The sequence below is a fragment of the Dama dama genome, chromosome 1 (assembly GCF_033118175.1).
Source record: "Dama dama isolate Ldn47 chromosome 1, ASM3311817v1, whole genome shotgun sequence".
Taxonomy (NCBI): Eukaryota; Metazoa; Chordata; class Mammalia; order Artiodactyla; family Cervidae; genus Dama; species Dama dama.
The window spans coordinates 33,941,153-33,968,293 of NC_083681.1; the positions used below are offsets into that span (position 1 = coordinate 33,941,153).

Genomic DNA, 27,141 nt, shown 5'->3' on the forward strand with positions numbered 1-27,141 from the left:
TTTCTGCAGTTCTCTCCCTCCCTTGTCGCTTCCCCGGTAGCTCTAATGGTTAAGAATCTGCCTGCAACGCGGGAGACCTGGGTTCAATCCCTGGGTTGGGAAAATAGCCTGGAAAAGGAAATGGCAACCCACTCCAGTATTCTTGCCTGGGAAATCCCATGGTCCATCATGGAGAACACAGAAGGTCTTCAGCGTGATTCCTTGGCCAGCTGACGGGAACTTGGTCTCCAGCTGCCATTAACAATCCTCTGGGTCTTGCACGGTCTCTGGGAAGCAAACCCTTTTATCTGGATGCTATGACTTGGCCTTCTGGTCCATTCATGTCATCCATCAGTTTGCCCAATTTCCACTAATAACCCCATCTAGAACCACAGGAAACTTGAAATGGGTTGATCTGGTGTCTTGAGGCCCCGGATGGCTCCAGATGGAAGCCATGGAGAACCTGGAGCGCTGGTAGTGACTCTCCGGAACCAGCGTAAACGGGCAGCCCTTGCTGGTTCCAATTCTCTGCCCAGAAGCACCTGAACTTTTACAGCCTGCGCCCAGCCGGGAGCAGTCACGGGCCGCGCTGCCTCTTTAAGAGAGGGGCGGGGCCCGGGTACAGGCGAGGCAGAGCCGGCCCACAAAGCTCCTTTTCCTTTTTGATCCATTCAAAAATTACTCATTGCAAATTCCCGGACTGCTGGGAGCGGAGAAGGAAGGGGGCGGAGGAGAGAGGGCTGCTGCGGGCGCCGAGCAGGGGGCACCCGGGGCCCGAGTGGCGGCCGGCCGGCCGGGCAGAAAGCAGCTCGCAGTTTTGGCTCCGGTGGCCTCACCAGGAAGCGTCAGTCTCGACACCAGGGAACCTCCGAGCGCCGCCTGCGCCGCCGCCTGCGCCCGGCTCCGGGTCCCCGAGCCCCCCTCCCCTGCCCCGGGCCGGCCCTCCGCCCTCCCGGGCCCTCCGGCTCGGGTGCCTTCCCGGGCGATGGCTGGCCGCTGAGCATGGCTCAATACGGCCACCCCAGCCCATTCGGCATGGCTGCGAGAGAGGAGCTGTACAGCAAAGTCACCCCGCGGAGGAACCGCCAGCAGCGCCCCGGGACCATCAAGCATGGATCGGCGCTGGACGTGCTGCTGTCCATGGGCTTCCCCAGAGCCCGCGCGTAAGTGACCGAGCTCGCTGCCCCGGCGACCCCTCCTGCCCCACGCGGCCGGCCCTCGGCTTCGCTCCGGCTCGCCTCCCCTGCCCGGCGGGAGGCGCGCTCCCCGCTGCCCACGACCTGTTGGGGGCAGGCTGGGCGCGCGGGCGGCCCGGGACTCGGCTGCTCCCGGAGGGAGGTGCCGGGGAGGGCGCTGCGCCCGAGCGCTTGGGCCGGGGGCTGGCTGGGCATGCCTACGATGAGGCGTGCCTAAGGGCGCGGGATGCCTCCGGGCGAGGACATCGGGTTCGAGTCCCCGGGACCGCGGCAGGCGCCAGGCCTCCGCGGGTGTTGCTAAGCCGTTCTCTCCCCGGGCTCCCCGAGGTCTCCAGAGCCGAGCCCCCGGGGGAGGCGGGGCCCCACGGAGGCTTCGGGCACGCTCTGGGTCCTGAACGCCGGCCTGGCTGGAGGATCCACTGCTGACTGGGAGAGGGCAGGGACGGACAGCGGGGCCGGGAGCCCGGCGCTCCCGCGGCTGCGGCTTTCGGCTTCGGATGTCGTTCTGGGTTCTGTCTCCCTCCGGAGTAGGAGCAGGGAGCGTAGGGGTTGCTGCGTGTTCATTGATGGGGAGGTTGGAATGAGAAGGGGAAGCAGTTCCCCCAGGGGACCTGGGTTCTCGTCAGTGGTGACGGCAGCGCAGGAATCTGTGGGTGCCTGAGAGTAAGAGGGGGTGCGTCCTCCCTCATCCCTTTTCCTCCTGGAGGGTGGGGTAGGGCAGAGCTGAGAGCGCGCAGGTGGCGCGCAGCAGCCTGCTGGTAAGAGGCCTGGTCTCCAGGACAAGGTAGCAGTGGCCCTAGGAGTTTTCGGAGGTTGGCCACCCAAGTCTGGACCTCTGCCTGGAAGGAAGCCAAGGCCGGGTGGCCAGGTCCTTCTTCCCCCTTTATTCCTCGCATGCAAATTTCTTAGGCCGGGACACAAGGCCTGGGATCCTTGCTTCTTTGCATGACATCACCTGCACAGGGAGTTAGGCAAACTTTATCAGAAAGGGTCAGCTTGATTAAAGTGATTTTTTTTTTTTTCACATGATAGCTCTAGGTTTCCCTTACTTGGCCTCTGGGCAAACCTTTATTCTTTACTGACTTGGCTGTAACCTCTTATCAAAGCTCATTCCTAATTTTATCATTCCACCCAACCTGCCGGGACAGGTTGGTGTACCCTATGGTCGGAAGGCCATAAAACGGACTTACAGTTCTGCCTCACACTGACTTCCAATCACTGGGGCTCCAGTTCCTGATGCCAGAGTTACAGGAACGAGATGTACTGAGCTCTGCAGGGGTGTGCCAGGCATGGAAGCTGCAAGTCAGGTCCTCCTGTGTGATGGATGTGCATAGCTGTCTCTAAGAAGGGGACATAGGGTTGGAAGTCTGTGGGTCGAAGCTGCAGAATTAGAATAGCCCCCTGCATCTGCCTTTTCTAAAATGAGGCCAGCATTCTAAATTGCTTAATTAAGGGAGGAAATACTTAACTGAATTCTTCAGACTGTCATGTTTGCTCTTCAAAGTGGTTTAATAGGACATCTTCTTTCCTGCACTGATGGGTTTTTCCTACATAGATGGGTCCAAGAGGCCTCATCTATGTCCTGATAGATTAGGATGATGGTTTAATTTTGGCTTGTTCAATTTTGGCTTGAGATCTCATACAACTAGCATTTGTTTGTTGTTGGTGGTGTTTAGTCGCTAAGTCGTTTCTGACTGTTGTCGCCCCCATGAATTGTAGCCCTCCAGGTTCTTCTGTCCGTGGGATTTCCCAGGCAAGAATACTGGAGTGTTTTGCCATGCCCTCCTCCAGGGGATCCTCCTTCATCCAGGGATTGAACCTGCATCTGTGTCTCCCACATCGGCAGTCGGATTCGTTACTACCAAGCCACCTGAGAAGGCAACTAGCCTTTACTATGTGGTGTTCTAATCACTTCATGTTTGTTATCCATTTAATCCTCCCAGCAGCCCAGTGAGAAGGGTAATTATGTGCCCATTTTATGAACTGGGAAAGACGTTTTCTAGAGAGGTCACATAACTTGCTTAGGCTCGCCACCGTGAGCAGTGAATCTGGGATTCACACTCAGAGCAGGCATGTGTCTGCTCATCCCAGGCCTCAGAGCCAGGACCAGGATGTAGTGAATTAAAGTGGATGAAGTACTTAGAGTGGTGATGCCTGGTACGTAGTGAGTGATCCTTAAGTGTTCCCTCATAGCTCAGTCAGTAAAGAGTGTGACTGCAATGCAGGAGACCTGGGTTCGATCCCTGGGTTGGGAAGATCCCCTGCCAAAGGAAATGGCAACCCACTCTGGTATGCTGGCCTGGAGAATCCCATGGACAGAGGAGCCTGGCAGGTTACTGTCTATGGGGTTGCAAGAGTCGGACACGACTGAGCGACTAAGCGTGCACTGTATTAGCTTTTGTGGCTGTTGTAACCAATTACCACACTCTGGGTGGTTTAAAAAAAAAACCCAGAAATTTATCCTCTCACAGTTTTGGAGGAGGCCAGAAGTCTTAAATAAGCATCTCTGGGCTGAACTCAAGGTGTTGGCAGGACTGTGCCCCCTCCCGAGGTTCTAAGGAGAATCTGTTCCTTGCCTCTCGTAGCTCCTGGTCTGCTAGCATTGTTTGGCTTGTGGCAGCATTCCTCCAGTCTCTGCCTCTGTGGTCACAGAGCCTTCCTTTCTTTCTCTGTCAAATCTCCCTCTGCCTCTTTCCTATAAAGACACGGTGGTTGCATTTAGAGCCTCCCCAGATAATTCAGGATAATCTTCCCCATCTCAAGATCCTTAACTTAATCTTATCAGCAAAACCCTTTTTTAACCATAAAGTAATATGCACAGGTTCCAGGAATGAGGGCATGAAAATTGGGGGAGGAGCCCCAATTTAGCCTATCAGAGTTACTGTTATTACTAACATCACCTCTCTTTACTGAAAAGGTGATAGACCTGGGTCATGATGAAACATCCTGGGGAGGGAGGTGGGTTTACTGTTCCGTCTCCTCAAATTCTCTGTTTCGGGGGGTCAGAGCCCTTGGTGATCACGTGATCTAGTCCACTTCCTTCCTGGGCTGACATCTCTTATACTTAAGCCCAGGGAGACTGATGTGGTCAGCCTTCCTCTTCATAACTTAATCAGGTCGGTAAGAAGAGGGTCTCTCCCCGGGGCCATCTGAGATTCCAGAGAGCAGACTTGGCGCTTCATTTTGGAGAACTGTGAGCATAGGGAGCAAGGATATCCGACTTCAATTCTGAGAGGCCTCTTAGCCTTAAGCCTGGAGTGTGATGAAATGGCAAGCGGGAGAGAACAGTTGGCGGTCCCTTGGGTTCAGGAAGACCTGGCTGTGGTGATGCTTCAAGAAGAGATGAGACTGACATCTGGAACTTGGCCCTTTGGAGGGAACGGCGGCAGCCAGGGCTGGCAGCTCTGGTTTCCCCTCTGGGTGTGACTGTGTCTGGTCTTGTGCAGCAGCAAGAAGGGCCCTTCCACTGGGCTCTGGGTGGGCTGCAGGGAGCTCCCACACCAGCAAAGCCCAGGTCCCCTGCCAGCCTGCCTTGCTCTCTGGTCTTGAATAAGTCACCCAAGCCCTCAGGGCCTGGCTGGCTTCCTCTGAGGGGAACAGGATTAATTAATGCATGCTTGTTAAGTGCTTGACTGAGAGCAGTGCTGAGCAAGCAGGGTGACCTCAGGGTATGTTCCTCCAGTTCATTATACCCCTGAAACTGTGTTAGGTATTTTCCAGTCCAACCCTGTGACCTTTGGTCCAACTTAGACGCTGCTGTAGAAGAGCCCACTGTGTGAGGAAGGATTGAGAAGTGGTCATTTTTATGGTGTGTGTGCGTGTGTGTGCGTGCACGCACACACACGAATGCAACCACAATGCACGGAGGTGTCAGGGAGGCCTTCGGAAGGAAGATTTTAAGGGCCAAAGTGGCCTATTCCTTCCTTTTTCTTTCTATGTGCTTAGCTCCTCCTTTTCCCCAAAGTTCTAAAAATAAAGTCCCAGCTTTGTCAAGACTGGAGTGAGGTTGGTTGGAAGGAAAAGGAAGAGTGTATGTGTGTGCTGGGAAGGCCTGGGGCCAGGACAGGGCTGATTGTATCACCCAAGCAGGCAGGGGGAATTCTGATGGAATGTTGCTTTTATGGTTTGTTTTTGTCCTTTGTATTTTTTTTTTTCAATTGGAGTATAGTTGATTTACGATGTTGTGCCAGCCTCAGGTGTACAGCCAGGCATACTCAGAAATCTAACCCCTCCCACATAGGCCAGCCCAGAGCTCCCGGTAGAGTTCCCTGTACCATACATCAGAGTCCCATTAGGTACCTGTTTTATATGTAATCGTGTGTATATGGCAGTCCCAGTCTTCCCATATATCCCCCCTTCTACTCACTCCCTTGGAGTGTTGCTTTGCTTTCCCTACTTGCTTTCTGTGGTTCTGGGGGACAGTGAGGCTCTTTTTCTTCTCTGCTCTGCAGCTGGAAGCCAACTCTGGGAGCCGTCACCCCGCAAGTGAACTTGAGGAGGCCCCCTCAATTGGTAAAGAATCTGCCTGCAGTGCAGGAGATGTGGGTTCGATCCCTGGGCCAGGCAGACCCCCTGGAGAAGGAAAGGGCAACCCACTCCATTATTCTTGGCTGGAGAATTCCATGAACAGAAGAACCTGGTAGGGTACAGTCCATGGGGTTGCAAGAGTCGGACACGACTGAGTGACTAAACCACCACAACTGATACAACTCTGGCCTTTTGTTTTGGTTCCATTTATTTGAGGCTGCCTGTGGCTAATACTTTGTCTAGAGCACATGGCTGTCTAATGATTGAGAAATAGAATCTTATACAAGAACACTAAGGCCAGGGTCTGATGCCCCGAGTCCTAGCCTAGCTTCTGACTGACACTTGGAGAATTTAGGTCTTCTGTGTCATCCCTTTCCCTCAATATCCCGATCAGCTGCTGTGCATGGCAATCCCTGTTTGGTGTAACTCAAAACAAGGCTTTGTGAAGACCAGACAAGCTGATGGGCAAGAAGAGACTTAGAAAAGTTAAAAATAGAATCTGGACCAGGTAGATAGGGTTGTTGTATTATTGTGTTGGATTGAAAGAAAAGGAAAGAGGTGAGATGGTGGTTGGGGTCTCCAGCAAGGATTTACATGTGCAGTTCCGTTATTGCTGTTTGAACAACGCCCAGCTAAAGCGCAGGACAGTGGCAGAAGGAAAGAGCTGGACTAAGCGCCTTTGACTTTGGACAGTCAGCTGCATTAGCTACATCTCTCTGCCCAAAGAGAAAAGCAGTTCCGAGATGGTGACACAAGGAATTGAGACGCATCTTCCAGAACTGATGAATTCAAGTATCCAGTTTGTCTGGCCTTCTCTAGCTTACCTGCTGCTGGACACTGGATCCCCTGAAAGTACCTGGTCAGCTCAGCATCTCTGCGTGCACGTGTGCTCAGCCGCTTCACTCTGTGTCCAACTCTTTGCGACCCCGTGGACTGTAGCCCACCAGGCTCCTCTGTCCATGGGACTCTCCAGGCAAGAATACTGGAGTGGGTTTCCATGCCCTCCTCCAGAGGATCTTCCCAACCCAGGGATCGAACCATATTTCTTGTGTCTCCTGCGTTGGCAGGCAGATTCTTTGTCTACTGAGTCACCTGGGAAGCCCAGCGTCTCTGAATCATGGTCAATTCTGGGTGGGAGCTGCAGCTACTTTTCCAGGGATCTTGGGCAGAATGAGGAGACCAATCAGAGGCCCCTTGGAGTGATGGGATCTTAGAGGTAGACGGGCAAGAAAGTCTCTATTCCACCTACAGTTACTGTGTGCCCACACACCACTCCCTTGCATTTGTGTGTTATTTTGTGGGTGAAAGTTGCACTCCTGTGCACTCAATGTCCCTCTTGATCTTGAGAAAAGCTTCATTTTAAAGATGAGGGGACTTGAGGCTTAAAGGGACTTACTCTGCATTTGGTTATTTATGTTGCTGTGACAGCCTTAGGCTAAAACTGCAAGTCCAGTAAACTTCCCATGCTACCCAGAGCAAGGGTGCCCAACCTCTGGGCCACTGACTGGTACCTCCTGTCAGGTGAGCAGTGGCATTAGATTAAGAAATAAATGCACATTAAATATACACGGAATCATCCTGAAACCATCTTCTTGCCCCTCCCCTGTGTATGAAAAAATTGTCTTTTATGAAACTGGTCCCTCGTGCCAGAAAAGTTGGGGAGCACTGACCCAGAGGATTTGGCTCCAAAGGAAGCATGCATTCTTTTTAAAATTTACTGAGGTCTAATTTATGTACCATAAGCTAAACTTACTTAAAGATTGATCAGTTTTGACAGATGAATGAATATACCCATAGAATCACATCTTCTCACCTCTTCAAGACCGCTTGTGTCCTTCACTCCTGTAAGTTTCTCGTGTCCCCACATGGTCAATTCCTTCTCCACCCTTATCCCTGGGCAGCCACCAGCCACCAACCTGCTTTGTGTCACTGGAGATTAGTCTACATTTTCTAGACTTGCATACTACTGGAATCATACAATGCCTACTTCTGGCTTCTCTCCTGATGTTTTTGAGACTCGTCCGTGTTGTATGTAACAATAGTTTATCTCTTTTTATTCCTGAATAGGCCTTATATATTCAGTTGGGCTGGTAACGTAATTATAATCCCTTGTACCCAGCGTCTGTGAAAATTCCCTATTATGCCCTAATACTACTTTTCTTTTTAGACCACTTTAGAGATTTCAAGGGGCTTCCTTGGTGGCTCAGACGGTAAAGAATCCACCTGCAATGCAAGAGACCTGAGTTTAATCCCTGGGTCAGGAAGATCCCCTGGAGAAGGGAATGGCTACCCACTCTAGTATTCTTGCCTGGAGAATTCCACTAGACAGAGGAGCCGGGTGGGCTACAGGCAAAAGGAGAAGAGGGTAACAGAGATGGTTAGATAGTATCACCAACTCAATAGGCGTGAATTTGAGCAAACTTCAGAAGATAGGAAGGACAGGGAAGCTGGCATGCTGCATCCCTGGGGTCGCAGAGTCAGACACAACTTAGCGACTAACAGCAACAACAAAGAGATTACAAAGTTGATCCGTACATGTAATCACTATTAAGTTTCAGACATTGATAATTTCATGAGAAAACTGAGGTTCAGTAGATTAAGTGCCCCAGAGAGTAAAGAGAACCCTGCCTCATGATTCTATCCTGTGGTTTTTGTCAGTACCCCACCCTTGGTGGCCTCAAACTGCTTTTCACTGAGTGGATTAAAATGCTCAGAGCTAAGGGCTTTGCTTTTCAGAGGCAAGAAACCAAGGGAGCCCTGTCGCCCGCCAGCTCTCCTCCTGCCAACTGTGGTGGTGGCGGAGCTCAGCACCACCCCCATCCCTACAGGCATCTGGTGTGGATGTGTGTGAGAGGAAGTCCCTCTTCTTGGGCAGCCGGGAACCAAAGAGACCCCAGTCACCGTCTGCATGTCACACTGACGTCTCACTCATGACAGCTGTTGGCACTGCCTGGGTCCGCCTCTTCTCTGCTGGTGACCTTGGTTGAAGAACACTCTGAGCCTCGATTCTCTGTCTTTATACTGTTGATAGTGTTGGCTGGAAAAAAAATGCATGAGACTTCCCTGATGGTCCAGTGGTTAAGACTGGGCACTTCCACTTCAGGGAGTGTGGGTTCAATCTCTGGTTGGGGAACTAAGATCCCACATGCATTATAGCAAAATAAAAAAAAAGTATAGCCAGAAGTTGAGAGTTATGTTTTTCGAGGGGGGACTTGCTGAGAACTCAAGCCTAGGAGGCAGCTTCTCAGATATCTCTGGCAGACCTCTTTGAAGAGGTGAGGGAGCACTCAGGATACAAAGGAATTTTGCAGCGAAAAACCAGGTAATAAGAACATCAAGTAGCAGTGAAAGTGTTAGTTACTCAGCCGTGTCTGGCTCTTTGCGATCTCATGAACTGTACCCTCCTCTGTCCATGGAATTCTCCAGGCAAGAATACTGTAGTGGGTTGCCATGCCCTTCTATAGGGGTTCTTCCTGACCCAGGGATCAAACCTGGGTCTTCTGCATTGCAGGCAGATTCTTTACTGTCTGAGCCATGGAACATTAAGAGATCACTATAAATTAAAGAAAATCAGACATCTCAAGTTAATGAATGAAGCGCCTTTCTATGTGTGGGAAGACGCAAGAGTCGGGGCTCACTGAAACCATTCCTTTGATGTGTACCTCAGCTCTCTGGGGCCAGCATCATGCCTTTCTCCATCCTGAGTACCCTAGGTGCACTGTTGGGGGTAGCTTCAGTGTCTGTTGGCTTGATGGCTGTAGCATCATCCTTTGTTTACTGATATGGCAGGTGACATTCTTTGTCCACAACCATAACTGTACTTACCTTGAAGGAAGGACCCTTGTGAGGGTTAAGGTTGCTGGATCTTTGGGAGTGGCTGTAACGCCTCAGTGGGGAAGGAGAGTGACTCCTGTCTGGTGGTGATTTCATTCTGCGTGATTCCCTTTGTCTCGGGATTCCAGTTGCCCCCCACTTTTACATCTCTCTGCTCCTCACTGAGCTGTGGCCGTGAAGTCTTAAGTGTGGAGCAGAGGTGAGGTGGATAGCCACCTTCCTCAGCATCTTGTCTTTGCAGAGCACCCCAGGGCTGCCAGCCAAGTGGAAGCAGACCTGAGCAGAGCCAGGGCCATCCAAACTGCTGACTCTAATAAGTGGCCAGGCTGGGGATTTGAAGGAGGGCCATATGGTTATCCTCTGATTCATCTCAAATGGAATCAGACTCCAGCCCTGGGGAGAAAGAAAAAGCACACTGAAGAATGGCTCCTTCATTGGGAAGTTCTCTGGGTGCCACTGGAGGTTTTCCTAGAGGCTTATGGGAGAATCTCTGGGTTTTCTCTCCCCTAGAGGATGGAAGGATAGATGCGGCAGCAGCCTGAGTCCTCTGGATTGTCTGTCAGGAGCTCAAGCTATGATAGCTGTTGTCCTTCCTTGCTGGTCCCTCTTGCTAACTTCCCGTTTCCCTGGTGACTTTGCTATCAGGTTCTTTGCCACCTGCTGCTTAAGAGGATGAGGCTTATGGTGAAGTGCCTCCGATGGACATCCAGAAATTGTCTAGCTCCTACTGTGTGCACTGCATGCCATTAAAATCTGTGCAGGAAAAGATGAATGTCAAGTTCTGCCACCTAGCACTCTGAAGTCAGCTGCTGGCTTTAGCTGGCTGCAGATCCTCCATAGTGACTCTCTGAGGAGCAGGTTGCCTTTCCTCCACCTGGATGAATAATCCTCTGCAGATAACTGACAGGCTCTGGGTTCAGTTCACACCCCACAGGGTACAAGAGTAATGCACAATGAAAGCGAGCTCTGTGTACCTTTCTTTCAGAAGCTGGCTTTGGGCTCTCACTCTGCTCTCACTTGTTAGCTCTTTGGACTCACATATATCCTTTTCCTTCCCTGGGCCTCAGTGTTCCCACCTGTAAAAGGGGCTAAGGTCAACCACCCCTCGGATCCCAGTTCTGGTGACTCAGGGGTGATGTGAACAGTGTGTTCATTCCACCCAAGGATGTTTTCACCGCCTCCTGTGTGGTTTTCTGTTCTGGAGTGTTTGGCTTCTGTTTTTTGTTTTGCTTTGTTGTACTTTCCCCAGTGCTATATGGTCAAATTCTTCTCCCTTTCAAGGAAACTCTTTAGGACTATTGATAGTCTAAAGGGTAAATCAGTGGAAAGGAAGAAATGAGGCAATTGCAATGGTGGGGAGTCATCTCACTAGTATGCATTAGTATAATTTTCAAATTGGTAGAATGTGCAAATTCTTGCAAAATACAATCAAAATACTGGTGAAATGAGAGAAAAGGTTAGTGCCTTGAGTCCAGCCCCGGGGGGGGGGGGAAGAAATTGTTCCTTGGCACCTTTTTAATTAAAGGGACATCAGCAGCTGTTTTTGCAACAATTCCCATTGTGTTCTGTTGCCCCAGTGGAAGCATAAACATCCTTGTACAGAAAGCACCAGTGGCAACGAACTCCACTAGGACCAGCTATTGCCACACACAGTGGGAAGCTGAGAGAAACACCAGCATCGCAGCTCACAGCAGTCTGGAGCACGCCAAGGGGAAGCTGAGCTCACAGATGGCCAGAGGCAGCCAAATGTTTCTGATTTCTTTCCAGCTTTTGCTGGATAAACCTTCTCTGTGAATCAGGTAGCAGGATTGTTTAGAATCCTACTTCCACGTCGACGGTGCCCCATGCAGAAATATTTAACTGTGTGCATTTGCTCTCTAAATGTTTATTCTCTTCTCTTGGGCAGGAAGCGCAGAGAGAGAAGGAAAGATACCTTCCTCCAGTGGCTGCTTCTGTGTACAGTCCCTTTAAATACAGGCAAACACATGCAGAACCGCACAGGGTTGCTGGGTTTCTGAACCCGAGGCATCTGCTGTCTCCTTTCTCCATCAACCTGTCCTTGAATTGCCTGCATGCCCTTCCTTTCTCCTCTTTCTGCCTAATCAGATTTCCCCCGCCCTGGAGAACTAGTTCAGCCACAGAACAGCTGACTTGCCTTCCCTTTGCTTTCTTCCCCCCTTCCCCGCCTCTTTTTGTCTCTCTTATCCTCTCTTTCATCTCTTCTCCCTCAAGCCTTCACCTTGTGGAGTAAACAGGGTAGAGCGCATCATCTCTCCAGCACTGATGATGCGCTTTGTCCAAGGTCTTCAGCCACTTCTGCACAGTTATCTTGGGGACCTCTTATATCTTGACAATCGAAATCTTTGAAAAACAAGACTGAGAAAAAAAAAAAGTATTTGTTTTTATCGTCATGAAAAATTCCGAGTAAAGCCATTTAAAAAAACAAAAATATATATATATATAGATACAGATATTTCAGGGTGTATTTATGGGCAACTGTTATAGCCTATTATAAGAGAAGTGGGAGTACAAAGATAATTAGATGTAATCTTTGTCCCCAGGGGATTGATGATCTAGTGTGGAAGATAGAAAATTATGATAAGATGTTGAAAATGTGATGTAAGTGGTAGATGCAGTATCTAAGTGAGACGAGGAGGAGGTAATATAACCAGACAAGGGGGCCCCGAAGTAAATTTAAAGGGCAAATAAGAAGGGAGCAATGCTCTGCTTTGGTTTGAGAGGTCGGAGTCAGGGAGATCAGCAGACGGTTCAAATGATTTTATATTACACTGCAAATGAAGATAGAGGCAGATTTTAATTTAAATTAGCTGTCTTGCCACCACCCCCTTCCCCCAGCTAAGTGAGTAACTTGTTACTGTTTAGCTTAGAAGGAAAAGAAAAAATCCTGACTGTGGAAGGAAACAGTTGGCCCATTAGTTGAGCCCATCTTTATATCTGGCATTCTTTTATTTATTCTTCCATTGGGCATTTGTGTTGCTTCTGCTGTGCTGCTTGGTCACTCAGTTGTGTCCGACTCTTTTTGACCCCATGGACTATAGCCCACCAGGCTCCTCTGTCCATGGGCTTTTCCAGGCAAGAATAATGGAGTGGGTTGTCATGCCCTCAGCCAGGGGATCTTTTCGACCCAGGGATCGAACCCATGTCTCTTATGTCTCCTGCATTGGCAGGCAGGTTCTTTACCACTAGCACCACCTGGGAAGCCCATATAAACCGTAAACATGATTTAATAATGCAATTAGTGCCATATTAGAGGTTTGGAAAGAAGCTCTGTGGGACCACAGAGAAAACAATTAGTGTAACTTGAGAAGGTTGAGGAAAGCAGAGGAGGTGACAATTAAGGCAGAACTTAAAGGATGAATAGAGATTCTTTAGGTACAAAAGAGGGAAGAGCATTCTGAGAGAGAACAGCATGAAATCCAGAGTGTAAGGCACGTGGGGTCTGCAGACTGATGAAAAAGAGATAGACAAGAAGTCATGAGAGATGAGAGTGGACAAATTATTGGAGCCAGATTGTTTCCTAAAGATTATGGAAAATAATGTTTGAAGGCAGAGAAGTCAGTATAAAGTGGAACGGTGCAGAGGAAAACTAGCCATGGAAGCGAGTTAGAAGGTAGTTGTAATAGTCCTGGTGAAAGATTAATAGGACTTGGATTAAAATACATTAAGAGCCAGATGCTAGACAGGTTCTTGAAATTGAAGTGACAGGATTTATGATCTGTGGGGTGTGAAGAGTAGGGGAGCATAAATGTAGCTCAGGATTTCCGGCTTGGGAAACTAGAGAGGCGGAAACATTATGAATTGAGATAGAACATATGGAAGATAGATAAAGAGTGGGGGTCTGCAACCTTTTTGCACCAGGGACCAGTTTCCTGGAAGACAGTTTTTCCATGAATAGGGAGGAGGGGTGATTTCGGGATGATTCAAGCACATTACATTTATTGTGCACTTTATTTCTATTATTCTTATATCAGCTCTGCCTTAGATCATCAGGCATTAGGTCCTGAAGGTTGGGGACCCCTGGTTTAGAGGATGAGGCAACGAATTTGACTTGAGACATGTTTTAGGTGCTACAGACATACAGGTACAGATGCAGCTGGAGATGGCACTCTGGAGCTCAGAGGAATGGTTACAGCTAAGTTTGGATATTTATGATAGTAGAAGGTGTGGGCGTAGGTGTAATGAACCAGGCAGAGTATAAAGAAAAGGAAAGTGGGGTGGGAGGGAGGTTCAATAGGGAGGGGACATATGTATACCTCTGGCTGATTCATGTTGATGTATGGCAGAAACCAACACAATATTGTAAAGTGATTATCCTTCAATTAAAAACAAGTAAAAAGAAAAGGAAAGAAATCAACCCCCATGGGTAGAATTCTGGGGCACCAATTTTTGAGAAGAGGAAAGAAGAAAAACAGGTGAAGGAGGCTAAGAGGCATGGTTCAAGGGTCAGGAAAAAACAGAGATGTCCTGGAAGAAGAGAAGGAAGAAGAGAATTTCACATAAAAGATTCAGGTCAACCAGATGTTTCTTTCCCTTTGTGTTTCCAAAGTGAGTAAAAATCATTGGAAGTGAATGCAGTGGGTTGTGAATGAGATGTTTCAGAGGATGATTCTAAAACTCTCTGTAGGGTGTCTGGTAATTCCCTTCATCTTCCCCAGACTCCACGACCAGGACCCTGAGATGCTGCCCAGCTCTTTGTCAGCTCTTTCCACTGAGAGCTGGAATATGTTCTCTGAAACTGAGACCGCTGACAGATCTGACTGAATAGACAGATGATCTGGGATTTCTGGTGTAAGAATCATCTGCCCTTTAGAATTCCCCCACTGCTAAGTTCCACTCTAGATTCTACCTCCTCTCCTCCCATCCCTATCTCAGTACCAAGCTTCAGCCCCATTCATATGACGTCCAAACTTACCTGTTCTCACTGGAAACCAGGCTGAAGTCACCTGATTATCTTTGCTGGTGTGACCCTTCATTTATTTATTTATTGGCTGCGCTAGGTCTTCGTTGCTTTGTGAAGGTTTTCTCTAGTTTCTGTGAGCAGGGACTATCTTCGTTGTGGTGCGTGGGCTTCTCATTGCAGTGGCTTCTTTTTTGTGGTGCACAGGCTGTAGATGATCAGGCTTCAGTAGTTGCAGCACACAGGCTCAGTAGTTGTGATGCACAAGCTTAGTTGCCCTGCAGCATGTGGAATCTTCCCAGACCAGGGATTGAACCCATGTCTCCTGCATTGGCAAGTGGATTCCCATCCTCTGCACTACCAGGGAAGTCCTGACCCTTCTTTTTTCAATTCAACAAATCTTTTCCCATCCTTTCAATGTGCAGTCAATGCATTAAGCACTGTGGATAAAGCATTGGGAAACTGTCTCAGTTCCTCCTGTTTTATATCTCAAGAAGCTGAGATCTCAGCCTGCCATGTGCTAAGCTCATTTTCTATCATTTCCTCTCTCTGGTAAGTCCCTGCCGCCACCACCTGTCCATCAGGAAGAGCTCATGTCGAGGAATTCTGGGGATCCATGCTCTGTCTTTAAGACCTCAAGATTCAGGAGGTGGCTGTTGGTCAGGGGCTGGACCATCCTCTGTGTCCCCGAGAGAAGGTTTTCTCCAGTCTTCTAAGTCCTTGCAAATTGTTCTGCATACTTGGGTCTGTCTGTACTCAAGTACACCAACTCAAGTTGGTGTCTGTTGTACACCAACAACCTGGAGATGAGTAGGGAGGTGTGAAATCTGGATGTGTGATGAGTGATTTGAAAGGAAATGATAGAGGAAAGAAGATGGAGAAGGAAATAGCAGAAGATCTTGAATGGGGAGAATGGGGAGGAGGGAACTTGAATCAAGGTTGGATAAAGTAGATTTACTCCCAAAAAAACGAGTTGTATTTTTCATGGTAGGTTGTATGTTTCTGGGAATCAAATTTCTAAGAGCTGACAGACCCTGAAGATATAAGCACAGTATATACCTTTATTTTTTAAAATTAAAAATATCTATTTATTTCTCTGTTCTGGGTCTTAGTTGTAGCACACGGGATCTTCAATCTTCATTGTGGCATGCTGAGTTTTAGTTGAGGCATGTGGACTCTAGTTCCCTGACCAGGGATCAAACCCTGGGCTCCCTGCTTGGGGAGTGCTGAGTCTTAGCTTCTGGACCACCAGGGGAGTCCCTGTAGTTTTTAAATTTAGGTGATTTGTTGAGTGATGGTTCTTCATGAGTTGCAAAAGGATGTTGAGGAAGGAAGATGAACAATATCCTTTGTGAAAGATGTAGATAGAGACAGGTGCTCAAGAAATGTTAGTTATTATTCATAACTGAGACAGTTCCTAATATTTAGCTGCATGGTAGCAATCATTTGCTCCTGACTTGAGAGTCACCTATGACAGAAGAAAGGTTTTGCTTCAGAGTGAACAAGCTCAGATAAAGTTTCTGACCTTGGTTGAAAATGATTCAAATACCTCTTTCGAAATAGAGTGTTTCTACTTGTAAAAAAAACTGCAGAGGCAGAAGCTCAGAAGTGTCTAGTTGGAATTGCTAGTAAAGATTATCTATTCCAGCTCCCGAATTTTACATAGTGTCAAATGAGAGGAGCAAATGAAGTGACTTTTTCAAGACCCATATCTGGCTTGTGGCCAAAGCAGAGCAGAGGCCTCTCAGTCTGACTGCGGTTTCCTTTTTACATTTGGTTACTTCTCTGAGTCCAGGCTCTGCCTCTAAGAAATCAATTTCTGACAAGGTTTTGGCTCTGTTTTCTGAAGGAATGGACTGGTCTGCTGTCTGGATTAGCCTTTTCATATATTGTGTTGGTTTTTTTCTTTCCCTTTCACTCCGCTTCTTCTTCCTGACTTTTGTTTGCATCTCAGCCTATAGAAGAGGAAGCTGATCTGTGGGGAGGCCAGTTGGAATGCTGACCTCTGAGATGCAGGGGGATGGGTGGGTGAGGAAGTGTCACACCAGGAGCACTGTAGGTGTTGGAGGTGATCCTTCATTGTCTCAGTCACCCGCCCGTGAGGGGTGTTCTTCTCTGGGGCAGAGAAAATTGGCTTTAGAGACAAAAGATCTGGCTTACATTCTGGAATCTGTTACTTTCTGAGAATGTGGCTTTTAATTTTTTTATTTGTTCTTTTGGCCACACCTCGAGGCGTGAGGGATCTTAGTTGCCCAGCCAAGGATCAAACCCACGCCCCCTGCATTGGCAGCCTGGAGTCTTAACCACCAGACCGCCAGGGAAGTCCCGAGAATGTGGTTTTCGAACAGATTATTTTTATACATTGGATAAATCAAAATAAAGCAATGTATATAAATGTAATAAAAACCACAAAAAGGCAGGCACATGTAAAGTGATACTACTATTTGTTATCAATGGTTGGGTCCTGGTACTTTGAGGCTTTTCCAGAAAGTCTGTGACCTATTGATTTTGTGTGACTTCTGGTAGGTTGTTCTAGTCTTCCCTAACCAAGCTCTGTTCTCCCAGAGAAGCTAATTCACAGTGGGGAACATGAGAAACCTTTTGAGAGGCCCGTTCTGTCAAAGTAAACACTTCCTTCTGGAAACTTGAGTTTTCACTTCACCTTTTCTGGGAAGCAGGGACATGAATCATAATGAATTAGAAAGTGTCTTTTGTGAAAACGAGAGGTTTTGTGAAGTAAAGCACATGTGATCAAAGACATATATAGTAGTTTCCTGTTGCTTTTTTAACAAGTTCAGCAGCTTAAAACAACGCAAATTTATTCTCTTAAAGTTTGGACAGCAGAAGTCCCAACAGGGCAGTATGGGCTCAACTCAAGATTTCAAGAGACATGCATTCTTTCTGGAAGCTCTAGGAGAGAATGTTTCTTGATGTTTCCAGCTTCTAGATCCACCTGCATTCCTTGGCTAGTGGCCACTTCCTCCATTTTCAAAATGCATCACCCCAACTTGTGCTTCTGTCATCATGTCTCCCATCGGTCTCCTTCTCCTCCCCCTCTCTTTCCCTTACAAAGACAATTATGAGTACATCTTTCCAACTCAAGATCCTTGGCTTATTCACATCTGGTGAAGCCCTTTTTGCTGTATAAGATCTGGCGATGAGGACATGAGCATCTTTGTCTACCACGGCATGTACACGTGTAAGCACTTTGTGTGTCTCCTTAGTTCAGGCTATTTCTCACAGAGCAGAGGTCTGCCTGGCCCTCCTCACCTGCAGTTGCTATTGTTCTCTCCTCATTTGCTGTCTTACGACCCTCACTGTTCCCAATCCATGCACCAAATATTCATAGCAAACTTTTGCTGAGTGCCTACTGTGTACAGTTGTGTTGTCATTGTTCAGTCACTAAGTCATGTCCAACTGTTTTGCTAGCCCATGGACTATAGCCTACCAGGCTCCTCTGTCCATGGGATTTGCCAGGCAAGTATACTGGAGTGGGTTGCCAGGGAATCTTCCCAGTCCAGGGATCAAAGTTGTGTCTCCCGCATTGAGAGGTGGCTTCTTTACCACTGAGCCATCAGGGAAGCTCTACTGTGCACAGACAACATTTTAAACAGATGATGCATGGGTTATTTCGCTTATTCCTTATAACGGGTCTATGAGATGGGAGCTATTATTATTCTCTTTTTATAGATGAGAAAACTCAGGCACAGAGGGTTTTTTTGTTGTTTTGTTTTTAAAGTTGCCCAAGATCATACAACTAGCAAGTGGTAGAATTTAACTTGGATCAAAACTCCAGACAGTCTGACTTAGTGTGATCCCTTAACCAGCCCCCACAAGATTGACATGTAACTGATGTTTAGTAAAAGTCAGTGAATTACAGGAGGAAACAAGGTCCGAAGAAGCAGTGTGCTGTTGGTAGATTACACAAAACTGGCGTCGAGGGGGCAACCTGCCTTGCCCCTTGGCTTGGTTGGGGCCCCAAGTAACTGCAATGTGGTTGACTGTGTAGAAATGTGATCTGGAGTTGCAACGCTGTTATCACCCTTTCTGAAAGCGTGAGTGTGTGTGTTTGTGTGTACTACTCATCTTGGTTCCAAATTGAGAAGACAGAATTGTTCTCAGGAATTAGGACTCCTTGACATCCACCTCTCCCAGCCACCACAGGCTGCTGCCAATTGAGCCTCCAAGTGGAAACAGGAAGCCTGCTCCTATTCCTGTGGCCCCCCAACATTGCTGCTCGGACAGAGTGCAGAGTGGTTTGCTTCGTACTTGAGCCTGTGGTCAAAGCAACATACATTTGAATTCCTATTGCACTTTGAGCAAGTTACTACACTCCTCTAAGCCTCAGTTTCCTCATTTATTAAATGGGGATAGTGAGATCTGCCTCAAGGGGTTGTTATAGTGATTAAATGAAATAATAATACATAGAAAAGAGTGCATAGTAAATGGTAGGTACGTTGGTGAAGATCAGCAGCTCTAGAGCCAAGAGGCAATGTAGTGTATGAGGCACGAGGGTACTCCAGGGGTAAGTTTATGAACCAACCAACCAACGTACAGTCACTCAGTCGTGTCCAACTCTTTGAGACCCCATAGATGGTAGCCAGCCTGCCAGATTCCCGTGTCTGTGGCATTCTCCAGGCAAGAATACTGGAGTCAGTTGTTACTTCCTACTCCAGGGGATCTTCTGGACCCAGGGACTGAACCCAAGTCTCTTATATCTACTGCATTGCAAGCAGATTCTTTGCCACTAGTGCCACCTGATATCTGGAGTCAGGTGGGGGGCATGAGGGGACTCCAGGGGTAAGGTAATAAGCCAACCTAAATTTTTGGTGAAAGTCAGTTTCCAAGTTTGCTCCCCAGCGTATTCATTGGGATAATTTAAATAGCCTTCATTCCACTGGGTGAAGTTCTCAGGGAGAGGAAGGAGCTTGCTGAGGAATGTGAGTGTGGAATGGCTCTTCTCCTAACCTCTCCTGCCTTCTTCCTGGCTTCACAACTCTGCAGAGCAGCTCCCCTCATCGAGAAGAACCCCTGACATGTCAGCAGGGTGAGGAGGATGGCAGGGGGTGCCAGAGGAGTCCAGTTGTAAGTAGGCCTGGAGAATCAATCGACCCATCAGGAGGAGCCTCGTAGGAACCTCAGACCTCATGCAGACCTGCGGCAACTCTGCGCATCAGAATTTGAAGTTCTTATCTCCCTTGGAATGTGAGATCACAGACTCACAACCGATGGCTGGACAGACAGCCATACCCCTTTGCTGTCTGGCTGCTTGGAGCAGCTCCCTGGATGTCACTTCATCCATCAAGGCTTGGCAGGGAGGTGGCAGGTGTGGTTGTCCCATTAGGGCTGCGGCTGCCCGCCCTGCTGTCCAGTAGGGAGGGGACATGGGGCAGAAGCAGAGTGGCTGATCACCAGTAAAGCCACTTCAGCAAGATGGCTTATCTCATGTGTGACCGGTGAAGGCTTTAGAAGGGAATGACTCTCTGGGGACCTTGAGCAAACAAAGGCTGCTGTTTGCTAGACAGCGGGCTTGGAAAGATGTGGAGGATAAAGAGAAATCTCAGTGAATTTCTTATTTATTTCGCCTTTCCCTCTATTGCAGACTGGCAAATGAGCCACTGTTTTTCTTTTTGAATTTATTTTTTATTGACGTACAGCTGATTTACAATGTTGTGTTAATTTCTGCTGTACAGCAGACTGACTCAGTTGTACACATATATACATTCTTTTTTATTGATATATTCTTTTCTATGATGGTTTATCCCAGGATATCGAATATAGTTCCCTGTACTATATATACAGTAGGGCTGTGTTGTTTATCTATTCTGTATCTAGGAGTCAGTCGCCATGGCTTTCTGAGTTGGCCTGGGAAGCAGGTAGCGTGGGGGCTAAATATACTTAGTCTGAAGAAGACCTGAAGGCATGAGGAAGATGCTGAGACAGGGCAGAAAGGGGATGCTATTAATTCAACAAGAATTTACTGAGCGATGACTTTACGCTGGGCGCCCGGGATTTGCGCTGGGTGCTGGAGGTTGAAAGATGGGTAAGACCCAAGTCCTGACCGCAAGGGGCTCCCGAGCTCTTGGGGAGGACAGACTCAAGCAGATGACTTTGATATAATGTGATAAGATAGTAAAGGAGGGAAGGTTTCTCTCCTCTAACATCCAGAGGACTGTCATGTGAAAAGAGGATGCTCGTGTTAGGCACTTCAGTGGGTGGCTAGAGTTGCTGGAAGGGGCAGGGGGAGGCGCTGATTTCAATTCACCAAGAAAACAACTTTTGCGAACCAGGGACCCAAGTCCGGTATGCTCTGCCACCCAAGGCAGCGCCTTCTCTCTCTAGTTGGGATTGATTGTAAATAAGTTTCCCTATCAACCTCCTCAGAAGGACTCAAGCCTTCTAGGTTGGTGTCAAGAATGGATCCGAAGTCCCTGGCGGGGGGGGGGGGGGGGGGGGGGGCGGGGGTGCGGTGTGGTGAGGTGGACCTGCATAGGATCTGAGGTCTGTCGGGAAGAGTATGGAATCCAAGGGGTCCTTTATAAGCTTTTGGATGGGTACTTTCACATGTGTGATTCTCTTCACAGCTCCAGCAGTTAACAGATGGTTTCTCCTATCTAAAATAAGAAAAAATAATGAAGCTCACGGAACTAAAATACACACTAACCTATTAAAGAGTGTAACAGGGTGGTCCCAGAACCAAAAGCATGAAGATAGAAGGACCCCAGAGGCACCACACTGATGCCCCGAAGTATTGAACAGCCAAGGTGGAGGAAGGCGGTTGGAGGAATCCCACAGCGGGGGTGTGTGGCCCTTCCTTCTAAGCCTGCTGTCTTTAAAGTGCCAAATCTCTGGGATCCTCTGAGCATCTGAATCTCAGGCATCATCTTTTGCAGCAGTCCCACCAGGGTTAGTTAGGCATGGCTTATCCTCACAGCAGGACTGAAGAGACATGCGTTGATGAACTGAGGGAGTGGAGCACAGATCTCGGGGGGTGAGCCTTGACACTCACTTGCTGGGCAAGTGGTACCCACTGATGGGCATTTTGGGATGTGGAGATGGGCAGAGGCTGAGAGAAGCAGCAGCAAGCAAGATGCAGTGAAGGACATGGCAGATAAGTCCAGTGTAACCTCGCCAGAGCAGAACAGTGGCTGTAAGAAGGAAGAGAAAGAACTGTTAAGCTGGAGAGAAAGGAAATGAAGTGGCTTTGAGTTTCTTAGATTTGGGAGGCTGGAGTTTTCAGCAGTAAGTGGAATAGCTTTAGGTCAGCCTTTCACTCCTTACAAGAGAAAATTGCGGAAAGACTGATGCTCTTCCTGTTTTCACTGCAGTTTTTGGTGATGGAGAGAATGTATATTGCAACACTTTTTTGCTAAAGAATCCAAGGCTGTTTCCTTGTTTAGTCCTCTTTGCTCTGGAATTGCTTCTGTTGCAGAGGGAGTTTGCTTCTTTAAAAGAAAAAGAAGGTTATGATAAAGGAGGAAGTGTTGTCATGTTCCTTCAGCCTTTCTCAGCTCACCACTAAACTCCTGCCAGAATACTGAAGCACTGTTTTAGAGCTATATGTCAACAGTTCAGGACTCCTCTCCTCCTTCCACTGATTTTCTTTTAATAGGGTTGTTTGTGCTTGTGTGTATGTGTGTGTGTGTGTCAACACACGTTTGTTGAGCCTGCACAGTGCCAGGGTCAAAAGAAACAAATACAAATAAGAAATGACCTCAGGCTACCTTGGTGCTTTCGGTCTGATCATGAAGAAGAAGTCATCAAATAAGTATGTTGCACTCTGCTACGTGCCTAGAAATGCAGAGATATGAATGGTGTTTTGAAGGAATTGCACAGGAGCAAGAGAATATCTCTACTTGAAAGGTCCTTAGTTCTTCCAAAGATCTGGATATTGTCAAGTGAATATTGTATTAGGTCCTCAAAAGTGTTGGAATTACATACACTTTTCTTAAGCTTTATTTAGAGTGGTTTTAGGGTTCATAGTAAAATCAAGAGGAAGAGCGACTTCCCTGGTGGTCCAGTGGCTGAGACTCTGCTCCCAGTGCAGGGTGCCTAGGTTCCATCTCTGGACGGGGAACTAGCTCCCACACGCCACAACTATAGATTTCGTATGCTGCAATGAAGATTCAAGATCCCAAGTGCCACAACTAAGACCCGGCTCAGCCAAATACATACATAAATAAAAATAAATATAAAAAATTGAAAGGAAGGTACAGAGATTTCCCATCTATCCACTGCCCTTACAATGCACAACCTCCCCCCTAATCAATGTCACTCACCAGTGGAACATTTGTTACAGTTGATGAACCTACATCAGTTCAGTTCAGTTCAGTCACTAAGTCGTGTCCGACTCTTTGCGACCCCATGAATCGCAGCATGCCAGGCCTCCCTGTCCATCACCATCTCCAGAGTTTACTCAAACCCATGTCCATCGAGTCAGTGATGCCATCCAGCCATCTCATCCTCTGTCGTCCCCTTCTCCTCCTGCCCTCAATCCCTCCCAGCATCAGGGTCTTTTCCAATGAGTCAACTCTTCGCATGAGGTGGCCCAAGTATTGGAGTTTCAGCTTCAACATCAGTCCTTCCAAAGAACACTCAGGACTGATCTCCTTTAGGATGGACTGGTTGGATCTCCTTGCAGTCCAAGGGACTCTCAAGAGTCTTCTCCAACACCACTGTTCAAAAGCATCAATTTTTCGGCACTCAGCTTTCTTCACAGTCCAACTCTCACATCCATACATGACCACTGGAAAAACCATTGCCTTGACTAGATGGACCTTTGTTGACAAAGTAATGTCTCTGCTTTTTAATATCAACACATCATAATCGCCCAAAGCTTGTAGTCTACCTTCAGGTTCACTCTTGGTGTTGAATGTTTTACGGGTTTGGAGAAATGTATAAAGACAGGTGTCCATTATCGTAGTATCCTGCGGAGGATTTTCACTGCCTTAAAAATCCTCTGTTATCCACTTGCTGCTTATCTATCTCTCCTTCCCCTGCAGCCTCTGAAAACCACTGATCTTTTACTGTCTCCATAGTTTTGCCTTTTCCCAAATGTCATCTGGTTGGAATCAGACAATATGCAGCCTTTTCAGATTGGCTTCTCTTAACACTTACTGCTGCTAAGTCACTTCAGTCGTGTCCGACTCTGTGCGACTCCATAAACGGCAGCCCACCAGGCTCCCGTCCCTGGGATTCTCCAGGCAAGAATACTGGAGTGGGTTGCCATTTCCTTCTCCAGTGCATGAAAGTGAAAAGTGAAAGTGAAGTCGCTCAGTCGTGTCTGACTCTTAGTGACCCCATGGACTGCAGCCTACCAGGCTCCTCCGTCCATGGGATTTCCCAGGCAAGAGTACTGGAGTGGGTTGCCATTGCCTTCTCCCTAACACTTACTAACATGTATTTAATGAGGGCTTCCCAGATGGTACAGTGGTAAAAGAATCCGCCTGCCAATGCAGGAGATGCAGGAGACACAGGTTTGATTCCTGGGTGGGAAAGATCTCCTTGATGAGGAAATGACAATCCACTCCAGTATTCTTGCCTGAAAAATTCCTTGGAAAGAGAGGAGCTTGGCAGGCTATAGGGCTCTAGGGGTTGTGAAAGAGTCAGGTATGACTGAGCATGCATGAGTGCATGTATTTAATGTTCCTTCATGTCTTCATGGCTTGATTACTCAATTCCCTTTAGCCCTGAATAACATTCCATTGCCTGGATGTACCACAGTTTATTTATCCATTTACTTAACAGAGAATATCTTGGTGGCTTCCAATTTTTGGCAATTATGAATAAACTGCTGTAAACCTCTGTGTGCAGGTTTCTGTGTGGACAGAGTTTTCACCTGCTTTGGATAAACAGCAAGGAGCATGATGGTAAATACCATTTTTAATCCTCCTTTATGTGCCAGTCACTAGCCTCAGCTCCTGCAAACACTAAGTCACTCTTCACTGAAAGCCTATTATTAATAGACCTGTTGACAAATGAGAAAATGGGAGCGCAGAAGGTTATCTAACATGCATTTAAATGGCAGAGCTGCCAGCCTGAGTTTTCCCATTAGAACCACAATAAGGCACCTCAGTTTCTGCTTTATTGCTTTATTTTCATTCCTGGATCACTGCTTGAAACTCACACACAGAACTCTAGCACCCTGACTGGCAAATAAGTGTTGCCAGCAACTCAGCCAGCTGCCGTTTCCTGTGTTTATAGACCACATAGCAGGAAAGTGTTTTTAGAGCCGTTTTGAGTGTTGTGTCTGCTTCTCCATGCGAAAGTGTTGATGCCGCTGCTGAAAGGAAGGATGGGGACATGGGATGCCCTGGGTCGGGTGGCGGTTCCCATTTGGTGGGGATTCGGAAAGGAATGCCCCTGGATAAGATCAGAATCTTTGTTCTGTTTGCTCTGACACCAAGTGGTCTCAAAATATCAATGGACTGTGAGGTCAGAGTTCTAGAACTGACTCCACCGTCCATCTGTCTTGTGACTATGGTTAAGATAGTCGGCGTCCGCTTTGCACATCTGTGCCATTGAGTTTCAAGGACCTCCAATAAGCCAAGCACTGTGCAGCTCCATGGGCCCCAGAGACAAACAGGATGGGCTCCTGACCTTCTGAATCCCTGAGATTAGGAAGGAGGGAGGTATGGAGGCAACAGATAATCATCAAAGAGGCTCATTGTGCTGCCGCCGTGCTTCCTCCAAGCTTTCAGTGGCCCATCTTGGAACTGTAAGGTGTTTGGAGCTGCTGCTGCTTTTTAAATTATTTTTTGGGCTGCACTGGGTCTTTGCTTTCTCTAGTTGTGATACAGGGGCTCAAGGGCACGCAGGCTCAGTGATTGTGGCCCGAAGGCTATGTTGCCTTGCAGCATGTGGGATTAAGATCCCTGACCAGGGATTGAACCTGCGTTCCCTGCATTGGAAGGTGGGTTCTTAACCACTGGACCACCAGGGAAGTCCCTCTGGAGTTTCTTAGGGACAGAGAGACAGATAGCTGGTGACAACTTACATCTGTTGTGAACCTACTGTGTGTTGTTTACTCTTTGTTTAATCCTGAGGAGATTTGTAAGTAGTATTTCCATTTTACAAATGAGAAAAGTGAGACAGATCAATTTCTTAAAATTATCCAACTGGTAACTGACTGCAACAACATCCCAGAATTCATCTGACTTCAAAGCCTTATGCCTTTCTACCTCACCTAACAGCTCTTTAAAGATTTCATTTCTTGAGTTCCGAGATAACAACAGTCCAGCATTGCTCCACTATTGAAATGACTTCTCTTTCCCTTCAGTGTTTCTGGGTATCAGTGTCAGTCAGTTGACCACGCCCTGGCTACTGCCTTTCTCGACCCTTCTCTCCCCGAACATTCCTCTCTCTTTGACCACTCAGCTCTCATTGACCACTTAAGTTCCTGCATTTTCGAAACTGCTGGGTTTTGCTCCTATTTGTTAATGAATTGACAAATCAACAGATGTCTTCTTGGGTGCATTTTTCTCTTAGGTGCAAATATCTACAGTCTCTTCAAGTATATGCTCTTTTGAAACAGTTTCTCCAAAGATTGTATCACCTGTTTCTCATTCCTCCACCCACCTGTCTACTCTCATATCAAAGCAGAATGTGTGTGTGTGTGTGTGTGTGTGTCTGCACGCGCGCTGCCTCAGCACATTAGATGTGCCCCAACCCACATCTCTGTGAGAGTGCTTTTGCTATCACATCATCATGGTTGGTTTACATTAGTCTCCCAGGCTAGACTGTGTCTCCTTGGGGTGATAGTGCCCTGGTTTTTTATTTCTCTAGCACTTTGCTTGGTGCCTAGTACTTGGCAGGAACTCAGTTCATTCATTCATTTCTTTATTAACATTTGTTATTCTTATGCCCTGCGCTGGGTGCTAGGGAGACAATGGCAAGCAAAACCAGAATTGTCCCTGCCTTCCTGAGCTGAATAAAGGTTCACTGGAGGAAACTGAAATTGATCAACTTACCCGTGAAAGACGGCTGCTGTCTTAGTCTGTTTGAGCTGCCCTTAAGAAAGTACCATAGCAGGGAGGGATAAATTGAGAGATTGGGATTGATACATATAACATAGTTAACTAATAAGGACCTACTCTCTAGCACAGAGAAGTCTACTCAGTACTTGACCTATGTGGAAGAAGAATCTAAAAAAGAGTGAATGTGTATGTATAACTGATTCACTTTGCTCTATAGCAGAAGCTAACACAACATAGTAAATCAACTATACTCCAATAAAATTTAATTATATATATATATATATATATGCATGAGTGCTCAGCTGCTCAGTAGTGTCTGACTCTTTGGGACCCCAAAGACTGTATCTGATCAGGCTCCTCTGTCCATGGGATTTTTTTTCTTTTTCAGGCAAGACTGCTGGAGTAGGTTGCCATTTCCTCTAGGGGATCTTCCCGACCCAAGGATTGAACCGAGGTCTCCTGCATCGGGAGGCAGCTTCTTTACCACTGGCCATCTGGGAAGCCCTACATACGCACACCACACACACACACACACACACACACACACACACACACACTTACACACAAAGTAACACAGACTGAGGGGCCTAAACTATATGCTTTCTTAGAGTTTGGAGGCTGGAAGTCCAAGATCAAGGTCTAGCAGGTTTAGGGTTCTGGTGAGGGTGCTCTTCCTGACTTGCAGAGGACCACCTTCTCCCTGTTTCTTCAC

General features: G+C 47.6%; 1 protein-coding gene across 1 annotated transcript in view; it reads left to right on the plus strand.

The window, feature by feature from the left end:
* The first annotated feature begins 632 nt into the window (after nucleotides 1-632).
* UBASH3B (ubiquitin associated and SH3 domain containing B) overlaps nucleotides 633-27,141 on the plus strand; it is a 151,183-nt gene continuing 124,674 nt past the window's right edge. The window contains exon 1 of the mRNA XM_061146237.1: nucleotides 633-1,142. Coding sequence (XP_061002220.1) covers nucleotides 982-1,142 — 161 coding nt within the window. The 5' untranslated portion in view covers nucleotides 633-981. The remainder of the gene's footprint in view (nucleotides 1,143-27,141) is intronic.